The sequence below is a fragment of the Pelobates fuscus genome, chromosome 11 (assembly GCF_036172605.1).
Source record: "Pelobates fuscus isolate aPelFus1 chromosome 11, aPelFus1.pri, whole genome shotgun sequence".
NCBI classification, from domain to species: domain Eukaryota; kingdom Metazoa; phylum Chordata; class Amphibia; order Anura; family Pelobatidae; genus Pelobates; species Pelobates fuscus.
In genome coordinates, this window is record NC_086327.1 from 83,344,250 (window position 1) to 83,357,942 (window position 13,693).

Sequence of the window (13,693 nt, forward strand, 5' to 3'; positions counted from 1 at the left end):
GAAAGGCTGAAAGACGACCACCACTGAACAAGACACACAAGCTGAAACGTCAAGACTGGGCCAAGAAATATCTCAAGACTGATTTTTCTAAGGTTTTATGGACTGATGAAATGAGAGTGAGTCTTGATGGGCCAGATGGATGGGCCCGTGGCTGGATTGGTAAAGGGCAGAGAGCTCCAGTCCGACTCAGACGCCAGCAAGGTGGAGGTGGAGTACTGGTTTGGGCTGGTATCATCAAAGATGAGCTTGTGGGGCCTTTTCGGGTTGAGGATGGAGTCAAGCTCAACTCCCAGTCCTACTGCCAGTTTCTGGAAGACACCTTCTTCAAGCAGTGGTACAGGAAGAAGTCTGCATCCTTCAAGAAAAACATGATTTTCATGCAGGACAATGCTCCATCACACGCATCCAAGTACTCCACAGCGTGGCTGGCAAGAAAGGGTATAAAAGAAGAAAATCTAATGACATTGCCTCCTTGTTCACCTGATCTGAACCCCATTGAGAACCTGTGGTCCATCATCAAATGTGAGATTTACAAGGAGGGAAAACAGTACACCTCTCTGAACAGTGTCTGGGAGGCTGTGGTTGCTTCTGCACGCAATGTTGATGGTGAACAGATCAAAACACTGACAGAATCACTGGATGGCAGGCTTTTGAGTGTCCTTGCAAAGAAAGGTGGCTATATTGGTCACTGATTTGTTTTTGTTTTTGTTTTTGAATGTCAGAAATGTATATTTGTGAATGTTGAGATGTTATATTGGTTTCACTGGTAAAAATAAATAATTGAAATGGGTATATATTTGTTTTTTGTTAAGTTGCCTAATAATTATGCACAGTAATAGTCACCTGCACACACAGATATCCCCCTAAAATAGCTAAAACTGAAAACAAACTAAAAACTACTTCCAAAAATATTCAGCTTTGATATTAATGAGTTTTTTGGGTTCATTGAGAACATGGTTGTTGTTCAATAATAAAATTAATCCTCAAAAATACAACTTGCCTAATAATTCTGCACTCCCTGTATCACGTAAGAACACTTGGTTGCTACACGTTAAATACACATTCATAGCCAGATGGCTGACATTTTGCTAAGGCCCTGTAACGTCTAGGAACTTTTACTGAAATGTACCAGGGTAAATTAAACCCTGTTATTTGGGAGAAGAGACTGTACTCATACATTCCCTGCTGACATCATTCCATGCCTCTGAACATTTTAAGATATGAAATTGATGCAAAGAGGACTGGACTATTTACACTGGGAGGGGCCAGGGCACTAACAAATACAGCAGGTGTTATGATGCTTATTGTTCCTATAAAGAAATATAGAACCGTGAAGGATGGAAGTATGCAAGAGAACAAACGGCTTATTCACAGGCACTGTAACAGAGAGCCAAGAAAAACAAATCACAATACAGGAGTAAGATACGGCGAGGAAAAGCTTTTAAAATAAGCATTAATAGGACACTTGACTGTCCAAATGTAAAAAAATAATAATCACTGTTTAATACATATACCATTATGCATGCATTTTTCCCTTCATCTGGGGTATATCTAAGACAGCTTTCAAAACCTGCATTTCTCTTGTTTAAAGGCTTAGCAAGTTCTTCCCTTCTATCTCCAATCCAGACTTTCTGTGGCTGTCCAATCACAGAATTCCCAATGCAGCTTAATGAGAAGTCCTTGAGTTTATCTCGACAGAGGTATGCAACCAGGAAGTAACAGGACTGACTGTCTGACAGCCACGGGGTGGGTGTACAACGTTAATGTGTAAAAGTTATAAATCTGCACTTTTTGTAATATCAATAAAGAGGACACATTATTCACACATAAAGCATCCTGATCTGCTCTAGGGGTCTGAAGTGTCCCTTTAATCTCTACACTAAAATGTGTATGACTTTTAGCCTATGACATAAAAAATGCATCACTATGTACCTCAAGATAGGTGACTGCTTTGTCCACATATTGTTGGTTGTTGTAGCAGGTTGCCCAGATTGGGAACAGATTGCTTGGGAAAAACTCTTTGTTTCGACTTTTGTCATCCAAATTGTAGTCCAACCAGACTCCTACATCATCGTCCCATAGCACAGCCTTAACTGCTTCAATTCTTTGATCCAAAGCAGTCTGAAATTGAGAAGCCTTTTCATCCATTTCTATAGCAAAGGTCAGAAAGAGGAGAGAGATGAATGTTAGCACTGGGAGTATTTGTACGGGAAATAGGGTAACACGTTGTACTGTATGTATGGTATTATGAATAGGAGTCCTCTCCTGATAATTAATGTGTATCTGGTAATTTTACAGCCTTTAGAAGAAACATTAGCTATACTTAAATTACCTATACCTGATGTAAAGTATTCTTATAACAAAATTACTAAACAGAAACAAAATATATCTTCAACTATTGTGATATATTTTTTACAGAATCTGATAAATAGTTTGATGAAAATCGGTTTATCTTCATCTCACCAAATACTTTAATACCTCTTGTGCCACTGCAAAATCACAGTAAGTACTTGCAATATGGACCTAGACAGGGCATTACCGATATTTCCATTGCTAATACAGTGCTTTAATTATTATTTTGTTGGAAGGCTTCAGGCTTGTGAAGTTTTTCACTAAACTGCCACACACTCAAACACAAGCCTGCAGTGACACAGCGACACACTGACCCACACACAGAAATAAATAAAATACATATTTAGCCAACTGCCTGTTTGCACAACTTTTGCATACCTCCAAAAACTCATAATGTAGGAGGGATAGTCCCTATTTTGGGCACCAATACCTATGTTCTATCCTAATTCGTGGGGACATAGTACTTTTGATGTGTCTGAATTTATACTAGAGTTCCAAAGTAAAAATCTGTCACGTGAAAAGAAAGCCCATAGGAGTATCCAAAACCGTGCTTTCCTATGGGGAAGCTTGTATGCTCGCGGGGCACTCTCTGTATATCCAGTCCCCAATGCTCCTCTACGAGGAGTGTTGAATTGGAGCATGCCTCCTTGATGACATTGTGTGAGGTGGACAGGTAAACAGTGTTGAGAGAGCCTCAGCACTGGAAAAGGGAATCAAAATTTGAATATTTTTTATTGGAAATGTGTGTGTGTGGGGGGGGGGGGTGACCTGTATCTAACAGGGGCATTATAGCGTTAGAAATACATGTTTGCTATAAGCACATCTGGTGGTGAAATGACTTCTCACTGAGTTCCTTGTAGAACTTGACTAGTGTTCTCTCAACTCGACACAATATGGCATTCAGGTCCACGGGGATCACAGAGCTGGTCTTGGTGCCTTTGAGATCCTGTCGAGATTTCGAAAACCAGCGAGAAGAAAAGTCCCAGCCAGACTCCGCAGCTGCTTTCAGCTCTGCCCAAAGAGATTGCTGCTCAGCTAAAAAAAAAAAAAAAAAAAAAAAAAAAGAAGAAAGACCATTACTAAAGAAAAAATAATTTTACTCTAAGCAAAATAGAGAATCAAACTACTATATCTGGAGAGGAAGACCAGCATATAAATACTTCCCTAATCACACCGAGTAGGATTTGCAAAGGTTAACTGTTTAGATTATATATCTCTGTATCCTAGCCTAACTGTATTAATAAATAATATATTAATAAAAAATAGTCAGGATCAGAAACCTTTATAGAACTAGTTAGACGGTTTTAGTTCGGATCAGAAACCTTTATAGGACTAGTTAGACAGTTTTAGTTTGGATCAGAAACCTTTTGTAGGACTAGTTAGACAGTTTTAGTTTGGATCAGAAACCTTTATAGGAGTAGTTAGACAGTTTTAGTTTGGATCAGAAACCTTTATAGGACTAGTTAGACAGTTTTAGTTCGGATCAGAAACCTTTATAGGACTAGTTAGACAGTTTTAGTTCGGATCAGAAACCTTTGTAGGACTAGTTAGACAGTTTTAGTTCGGATCAGAAACCTTTTGTAGGACTAGTTAGACAGTTTTAGTTCGGATCAGAAACCTTTATAGGACTAGTTAGACAGTTTTAGTTCGGATCAGAAACCTTTGTAGGACTAGTTAGACAGCCTTGAACATATCGTGCATGTTTCACGAAACATACCTGTAGTAAGGTTTTCAGCAAGTTCATAATCATCTGAATAAGACTCTGGCCTGTGGGTGAGATAAAGTAACTTAGTATAGCATGGCGACTTGCAATCATTTTTCTAATTTCAGCTTTAAGGGAGGAGGTTGAGATAGCTAGTGTCATTAGTCCAAAACATGAATAATACTATTGCTAAGTGAGGATTTGGTGAAATGGTTTCTATTAGTTTCGGGACTGTAAACGCTGTTTTTATAAGAAACCATATTTTTTAGAACCCACTGCACACCTTTCACTGATCTAGGCACTAAAGCAAATAATATAGTGAAAGAAACACTATCTGTATATTCCATCGCTTATTTATTATTTCCATTTGTTATAATTCATTTTTATTTTTAGTTACCATACTACTAATGTTCCCATGTTAAAGTAATAAACCTAGCAGTGAGAGACAGTCACAGGAACTTTATCCAGGACAATCAGTGAGTACACGTCTCCAAAATATAATGCTGATTTATCCAAATCTAAGGGTGAAAGATTAGTCACTCTATGTACTATCACTTCAGCTTGTTTTTCCGATCCCTGATCCCCATCCAGTCATAAAGTTTATTTAAAATTATTATTATTATTTTATTATTTATAAAGCGCCTGCAAGTTTCATAGCGCTCTACAATAGGTGGACTAACAGACATGTATTTGTAACTAGACGAGTTGGGCGCACAGGAACATAGCGGTTGAGGGCCCTGCTCAATGAGCTTACATGCTAGAGGGAGTGGGTTATGGTGACACAAGGGGTAAAAGTAGAGGTATCAAAGTAGATTGCTAGAATAGGGCCTGAGGGCTTAGTAGGATATTATTGACAGTTACAGGAGAGGAATCAGGGTGTGGGGATGAAAAGCTGTTAATAGTTTAATTGATATGCTTCCTGAAGAAGTGAGTTTTCAATGATTTTTTGAATGAGTGGGGACTGGGTGAAAGTCTAACGGAGAAGGGAAGGGAGTTGCAGAGAAAAGGTGCAGCCCTGGAGAAGTCTTGAAGGCGAGCATCAGAGGTGGGAGTACGGACAAAGGATAGACGTAGGTCTTCAGCAGAGTGCAGGGGCCTAGACGGGACACACTTGTGTATTTTATGTTGGTAAATTAATTTTCCACTCCCACATGTAGCGTCCTGGATTTGTATCTGATTTTATATAGCTCATCTATAACATTCAACACTCATGGATAACATTTTGTTGCCCTCATAATTAATAATAATTTGCTGGACAGATGGCTTTGTAGTGCAAAAGCCTATTAAAAAATGTAACTTCACCTGGGCCCTCCTACTGGAACATTGTAGCGATTCAGGTTGTAGTTTGTTCCTTCTAGTGGTACAATCACGCTTCGATTGGTCATCCAGAAATTATACTCTTTCTCCAGAAGAGCTATATTTTCACTTTGTAAATGGATAAAATAAGGTGACATTAATCTTTTTCGGTCATTTTTAACAAATCTAAGGCAATGCATACATTTTCAATTGCCAAATTAAAGCCATACCTAAGGAAGGTGGTGTTCTTTTGATTTTCCATATAGCTGTCCATCATCATGGTAAGGAACGGTGGCTGACTTCTGCGAATGTAATAGACCCTCCCTCCATTAGGGATCCAGCCATATCTGAGTGTCCAAAGTAACAGAGTTAAAAATGCCCCAACTATGGTTACCTTTCTATAGAAACTAATACAATTAGTACAAGTTTTTTGCCCCAACCCTCCTGGAAATTGAGTGCTGTTTACCTCTGGTAACCAGAGCCATATTAATTTTAAGTATCTCTAGGCACCGGATTCTCAGGTCTTATTTTTTTTTACATTTTATTAATTATATTTATTACTTTTTTAATGTGTAACCTTAATCAGTACTGATATTGTCTGTGTCTGCCCCCTTAATGTGCTCTGTCAATGTGTTTTCTGCAGACCAGCTAGTGACTGTCTACTCACTGCAATGGTCCATTACGAGCAAGCTAGGTATTAAGATAAAACTCAGACTCTCCTACACTTCATATTCTAGCAATGCAGCTATAAAGAAAATTACACAGGTTAATCAGCAAGATAAATTAGGAGCCCCTACAATGCAAATACAGTCATGCTGTTAACCGTACCTGTCCACCAAGTACAAAAAGTTCTCAATCATTCCTCTTGCTGTGCTACTCATTTCCGAAAGTAGAAGTCCATTGATGACCCAATAGGAATCCCTGAGGAGCGAGATAAAAAAAAATTACAACCAAATATAAGGTATGAAGAATGACCCATTTTCCAGTAACACTACTTTTCAGACCAAGTATGTGGAAATTACATAAAAATAGTGCCAACATGCAGGGCCGCCATAAAGGGGTACAGCCCATACCAGTGTATAGGGCCTGGGCCCTAAATTGCCTCTGTACCACCATCGAACATAGTGTCCCCCTCCCTGGTAAGAAGGTAGGGAGGAGGACATAAACTTAAATAGGCACACACAGCCATGATACAGACAGGATGTCCTTCAGTAATACAACCTCCCTGAGTGTGAACTATCCCTCTCTCTGCTCCCTTCTCACCCCATCACAGAGCACAGTCCCTATTCTAACTTACGTGAGAGTTTATACACAGGGTGTATCTGTCTTATAAGGCAAAGTGGGAATTGGACTTGGAACTTACGGAGGGAAATTAGAATCAAATCACATATATAAAAAAGGGTTTTACGATGTTCAAACCACATTGAATTGCTAAGTAAAATATTGTTTAGATGTTATTTGACACTGCTTAGACTGTCTTGCATTTATCCAGGTACTTCTAGATTGTGCTGAAGAAACTGAGTCAGAAGGATCTAAATTACTTATCACTTTGGACAGCAGTTTTTACCTATTTTTCTGACGCTGTGAAAGTCATTACACCACTTTACTCTGAATGTGCCTTTCATGGACTATACCAAACGAGCATTATATCCTCACAACAGAAAATAATATCTATTATACTTATATACTTACGGTAGTGAAGATATTCATTTCTAGAATCTGGAAACCCAGTCAGGTTCCGCAGCTCACTCGGGTCTTAGATCAGGTAGATATTTTCCAACAATTGGAAATTGCTTCACATCTGACAACAAATTCTATAGGACTTTTCTCAGCAGTTTGGAAACACCTCCATAACTCGATGAGCTGATTGCACCTATATACCAGGGTTCATCCTTTGCTGTAACTAGTTCATCCAAATCTTATTCTATTACAGGACACTTAATCCTGCGATATTGTGGATACTGAAACTTAACTGAACACTATAGGGTCAGGAACAATAACATGTATTACTGACCCTATACTAAAAGTTATCTTTATTCAAGTCTGCTGTTGCTGGCTCTGCCCCTGATCTGCCTCCTTGGCTGATGTCATCAGAAGTGTTCTCAGCCAATCGCAATGCTTTACCATAGGAAAGCATTGAATTTGCTGAGAGAGTAAATTTTGATGACCTCACCTAAAGAGGCGGGCCAGGGGGTGGGATCAGAGCCAAATGCTGTCCTGGCCAATCAGCATCTCCACATAGAGATGCATTGAATCAATGCATCTCTATAAGGACAGTTCAGTATCTCCATGCAGGACACAAAATGTCAGTGCAATTATTTCATTCCTTCATACCTTCCAATATATTAAACATTTTAGGGGCAATTGTTACACTTTAGCTATTATTGCTAACTTGCCCCCTAGAGATCACGTCAAAAATGAATACACTGCTTATTTAGCTTTGGCAACTCTATTGAAACTGCAACTCTCAAATAAGTGGGTTGTTCCTTTTTGGATTAGGAAAGGTAAGCAAGTGGCGAGTAACTTTTAAGGCCTGGCTAATAGCGTCGGTGCTGAAACTTTAAGCCCTGGTTTAGGAGAGTGGCTCAAACTAATCCATTCTGCTACACTATTTTTCTGTATCCTTGACTCTGGCTTGTTTAATCGTGTTTTGAGTATCTCTGGCATCCTTAACCTTGGCTTTTATACTGACTACGTATTTTAGCCTATTTTGGGCATAAGTTAAGCCTAGCCACTCTGGTCTGGTACATAGTCGTTGAGTATGTATGTCAGCTATGTGACCCTGCGAACACCTGGGAAACTTATACCGCTGCCCATGCAACGTCCTGACCAGTTAGGAGAATGGCGTTTGGGCGACAGGAACTACCGAACAAGCCAGGGGGAGCATTTGTCTGTGTTCGTATGGCAACCACCAAGAGAAAACCGGTTGTTGCCTTATTTTCTGTGGAACTGTTTTGGGGCATCACCTCATGGCCGACTGGTCAAATCTTCATTCGAATGGCGATTCCAAACCACCGAAGGGATCTGAGCGCTATTTCAACAAAGTGGGCGCTCAGACTCAAGCTATTCGGGGATATGACTTATGTGGGGTTCCTTCACTATTTTGATGTATTTTGGGGGTATTTTGTATTGTTTCCTGTAACTGTGAGATAATTGAGTTATCCGATTTTGGGCTCCATTATCTCCCAGACACAGACACACTCCTGGGAAAAAAACCTGTGTATTTTTGATATGTAGAACCCATGCTACGGGCCGTGCATAAAAGCTGTGTGTGGCCAAATAAAAGTCAGTTGACTCCCAGAACCATGTGTCGTCTAGTTGCTGAGGGGAAAGGGCTTTGATAACTACAGTGCTTCTTACAGCTTCGAGGAAGTAACAGCGGCCACACCTAGTCGTGGTATTGGAGTTCGGCTACAAATAGTATAGTCAGTACGAAGCCGGGTCAGTAACGAGAAAAAACAAGTTATCAGTTAACACTCTCAGGTTATAATAAACAATGAGAATGCACTGATCCTCAGAAATAGGGTGAAGTATTTATAAGGACAGCCAAAATACTATTGGGCATCATCCTGCACTAATTCACATAAAGTGGTGTGATCTGTGCAGGCTAGATGACGTGTCCCACAATTATGACGCTTAACAATTTAATTAATAAATGCCTTAAACCTACAGGGTCCTGGTTGCCATAGTGATCCGGCAACCATGCGAGATCGATGCAGTGCAGAATACAATCTGTACATGGAGCATCAGAATGCCGTGCGTCCTTTGACTTGGAGTTGTCCAGGTGCACGGCATTCATCCTAATCTGAGTAAAGTGGGACAGGAAACATCATGGCTGCCGCGCAGCACTTGAAGGCTCCAGGGGGAGCCGATCAGCAGCCTGAGGTATAACCCTTAATGACCTACTAATAACCCATTAAATAAAGTCCCTTATTGTGAGATCATTGCTGTGAAGCACTCCAAATGTGTATTTTAATATATTTAATAGAATGTAAAAATAAACTTGCCTAGGTGCAACCTGCATAAATACATAAAGCAATAAATCCAAAAGGGTGGTCATAGGTCTTGTATAGAACACTGGTTGTTTAATGTAAAAAATAAATAAAAATAAATCAGGTTACATCTGTGCAAATGCAACAAAAATAAAGAATATGAGAACAGACAAAAGCTTAGAGAAGCTCGGTCGCTTGTGCTTCTGTAAAACTCCACTCAGGACTCAAAATAGGTTTTGCTCAACCCGATCATTTGGGGTTGCTGTATCTCTCTTGCAGAGAGAACTCCGGGCATTTCTGTTCTAGACCGCCCTTATGGGTGGGATTAGTCTGATATGCTTCAGAATATGTTCTCTCTGTAATGGCACAAGTGAGGTCTGACCGGGGATTACAGAAGGGCAAGCTACTGAGTTTCTCTAAGCTTTTGTCCGTTCTCTAAGTTTCTCTAAGCTTTTTGTGAGTTTTGAAATTATTACTTTTTTCCGTGCAAATGATAGACCTTTCGACTATCGGTCTTTTTCAAGTTCCCAGAGGGTTGAAATATCGATGATTTACACCAATGTAAACTGATATATTTGTCACCTTTTTTTTTTAACATATCGGAGGTTTCGCCCAACGGCCCAACTCATAGTTAGTGCCTCGCATACTCTTCTGCAGGGTCATAGTTAGGGCTTCACATGTTACAGCCACACGTATTGACTCTTTTATTGTCACCGAGAGGCCAACACTCCGCTACAACGCATTGTAGCTACGTACCCACACGGCCCAAATCATAGGTAGAGCCTCTCACAGCCACTTGACAACTAGCAGTGCCTCACCGGTCACTGGATAGTTAACCCCTTAAGGACCAAACTTCTGGAATAAAAGGGAATCATGACGTGTCACACATGTCATGTGTCCTTAAGGGGTTAAAGGACCACTATAGGCACCCAGACCACTTCAGCTTAATGAAGTGGTCTGGGTGCCTGGTCCAGCTAGGAATAACCCTTTTTTCTATAAACATAGCAGTTTCAGTGAAACTGCTATGTTTATATTAGGGTTAATCCAGCCTCTAGTGGCTGTCTCATTGAAAATCACAGTGAGAAGATGCTAGCGTCCATAGGAAAGCCGAGGAGGCGGAGGGGAGGAGGAGAGGAGACGGAGAGCTCCCCGCCCGGCGCTGGAGAAAGAGGTAAGTTTAACCCCTTCTTCTCCATCCAGCCCGGCGGGAGGGGGACCCTGAGGGTGGGGGCACCCTCAGGGCACTATAGTGCCAGGAAAACGAGTTTGTTTTCCTGGCACTATAGTGGTCCTTTAATATCTTCGCCTATCGGCACTAGTTAGCAAGCCAGCTCTACATAAGGGATATTATCAATTTGCATCAAAGTTTTGCATGTTCAACTCATCATTAATTTCCTTATAGGATGCTGCATGAAACAGTTCCAGGTGACCTTCTATCTCTAGGATAGCCTTATGCATATCCCACATATGCTTAAACTCTTTTACTGTGTTAACCTCTACCACTTCAGCTGAAGGCTATTCCATGCATCCACTACCCTCTCAGTAAAATAACGGATATTATTTTTAAACCTTTGCCCCTCTAATTTAAGACTATGTCCTCTTGTTGTGGTAGTTTTTCTTATTTTAAATACAGTCTCCTCCTTTACTGTGTTGATTCCCTTTATGTATTAAAATGTTTCTATCATATCACCCCTGTCTGGTCTTTCCTCCAAGCTATGCATGTTAAGTTCCTTTAACCTTTCCTTGTAAGTTTTATCCGGCAATACATGAACCAGTTTAGTAGCCTTTCTATGAACTCTCTCTAAAGTATCAATATCCCTTCTGGAGATAGGGTCTCCGGTACTGCGTACAATACTCCAAGTCAGGTCTCACCAGTGTTCTGTACAATGGCATGATCACTTCCCTCTTTCTACTGCTAATACCTCTCCCTATACAACCAAGCATTCTGCTAGCATTTCCTGCTGCTCTATTACATTGTCTGTCTACCTTTAAGTCATCAGAAATAATTACCCCAAAATCCCTTTCCTCAGATGTTGAGGTTAGGACTCTATAAAATATTCTGTACTCTGCCCTTGGGTTTTTACATCCAAGATGCATTATCTTGCACTTATCCACATTAAATGTCAGTTGCCACAACTCTGACCATTTTTCTAGTTTACCTAAATCATTTGCCATTTGGCATATCCCTCCTGGAACATCAACCCTGTTAAATATCTTAGTATCATCAGCAAAAAGACATACCTTACCATCAAGACCTTCTGCAATATCACTAATAAAAATATTAAAGAGAATGGGTCCAAGTGCAGATCCCTGAGGTGCCCCACTAGTGACAAGCCCATGCTTCGAATATACTCCATTGACTACAACCCTCTGTTGCCTGTCACTCGGCCTCTGCCTTACCCATTCAACAATATTGGAATCCAAAGATTGCAGTTTATTGATAAGCCTTCTATGTGCAACAGTGTCAAAAGCCTTACTGAAATCTAGGTAAGTAATGTCTACTGCACCACCCATATCTATTATTTTAGTTACCCAATCAAAAAAAAAATCAATAAGATTAGTTTGGCATGATCTCCCTGAAGTAAACCCATGTCGTCTCTGATTTTGAAATCCATGTGATTTTAGATGTTCAACAATCCTATCCTTTAACATGGTTTCCTTTTCTTTCCCCACTACTGAAGTAAGGCTTACTAACATTCTAACCCGTAAGGATTTCCAAATTAACCAGATCAGCAATCTAACCACAATATCACTATTCCTGACAGGCAACAACTGGCCCATGTTAATATTAGATACACGCATACCCACACGAAACAGCTTCCACCTAACTCTGTTGCAGTCACTTCACGGGCATCCACTCAGCCCAGTCCACATCCTTAAATCGAATAGATGGTTATACCTGTATTCCGTTCTTAGATTCCGCTTCATGAATAGAGCTCAGGGAATCGCTCAAGTTTATCTTTGTAAGCATGCTAATAGAGTGTTCTTCACCGATACCTTTTTGGCCCTCTTTATAGAGGCCTAGCTGCATGTTGGTTTCGGCACAACACTACCAACTTTCTCCCTTTCTTCTATTTCCATATACAAATTAAGTTCTGACTACAAGTAAAAGGCTATAGGCCTGAATTGTGGGAGGAGTTTTTTCCTATATAAACTCAACCCCCCTCTACATACCTACGCAGTTTCCTGTTCAAGTGACCCCACCCACCACTCCCTCTACTATCTTATTATCACATTATCCCTGGTGTGCCCTCTTTATACAGGCCTACCCGTACGTTGGTTTTCGGCACAACACTACCAACTTTCTCCCTTTCCTCTATTTCCATATATAAATTAAGTTCTGACCACATATATAGATATATGCACGCTTACTCTGCGCAGGCCGGGGCCGCAACACATGGCGGCGGGCACCTGGTCGCAGGGGTTGCAGGGCTGCGACCACGGTATGTACACCAGTTCATGCAGATGCACACACACTTAAAGGACCACTACAGACACCCAGATCACATCAGCTCAATGAAGTGGTCTGGGTGTCAGGTCCCTCTAGTTTTAACCCTGCAGCTGAAAGCATAGCAGTTTCAGAGAAACTGCTATGTTTCACTGAGGGTTAATCCAGCCTCTAGTGGCTGTCTCACTGACAGCCGCTAGAGGAGCTTCCGCGATTCTAAGACACTGAACGTCCATAGGAAAGCATTGAGTAATGCTTTCCTATGGGCGGTTTGAATGCGCGCACGGCTCTTGCCGTGCATGCGCATTCGGAGCTGAGCGGCGGAGGGATCCCCAGTGCCAAGGGAGTCCGGCGCTGGAGAAAGGTAAGTGCTGAAGACACACACACACTCTCACGAACAGATGCATACACACTAGCTAACAGACACACACATTTACTGACAGAGACACACTACACACACTACGCGACAGACATACATACACACTCACTTACAAAACATACACTCTCACTGACAAACACACACTCACTAACAGACATCAAACAGGCTCAAACACAGTAACACAAACACAATCAGTAACAGACACACACAGTAACACACTCACTGACACTCACTAGCAGACACACACTCAAAAGACACACTCAGACACTCACACTAACACAGACACTAACACTCACAGTAACACTAACACACACAGTAACACACACAGTAAGACACACAATAACACTCACAGTAACAGTAACACACACAGTAACACTAACACACAGACTAACACTCACAGTAACACTAACACACACAATAACACTTACAGTAACACACACAGTAACACTAACACACACTAACACACACAGTAACACTAACACGCACAGTAACACTAACACTCACAGTAACACTAACACACACAG

The 13,693-nt window shown here is 40.9% G+C and overlaps 1 protein-coding gene across 1 annotated transcript in view; it reads right to left on the minus strand.

Moving 5' to 3' along the window:
- Positions 1-13,693, minus strand: part of TREH (trehalase) — a 60,037-nt gene that overhangs the window by 13,237 nt on the left and 33,107 nt on the right. Inside the window, exons 6-11 of the mRNA XM_063436172.1 lie at positions 6,179-6,271; positions 5,581-5,697; positions 5,357-5,479; positions 4,070-4,119; positions 3,199-3,387; positions 1,933-2,150 (exon numbers count right to left, since the gene is read on the minus strand). Of these exons, the coding sequence (XP_063292242.1) occupies positions 1,933-2,150; positions 3,199-3,387; positions 4,070-4,119; positions 5,357-5,479; positions 5,581-5,697; positions 6,179-6,271 (790 nt within the window). The remainder of the gene's footprint in view (positions 1-1,932; positions 2,151-3,198; positions 3,388-4,069; positions 4,120-5,356; positions 5,480-5,580; positions 5,698-6,178; positions 6,272-13,693) is intronic.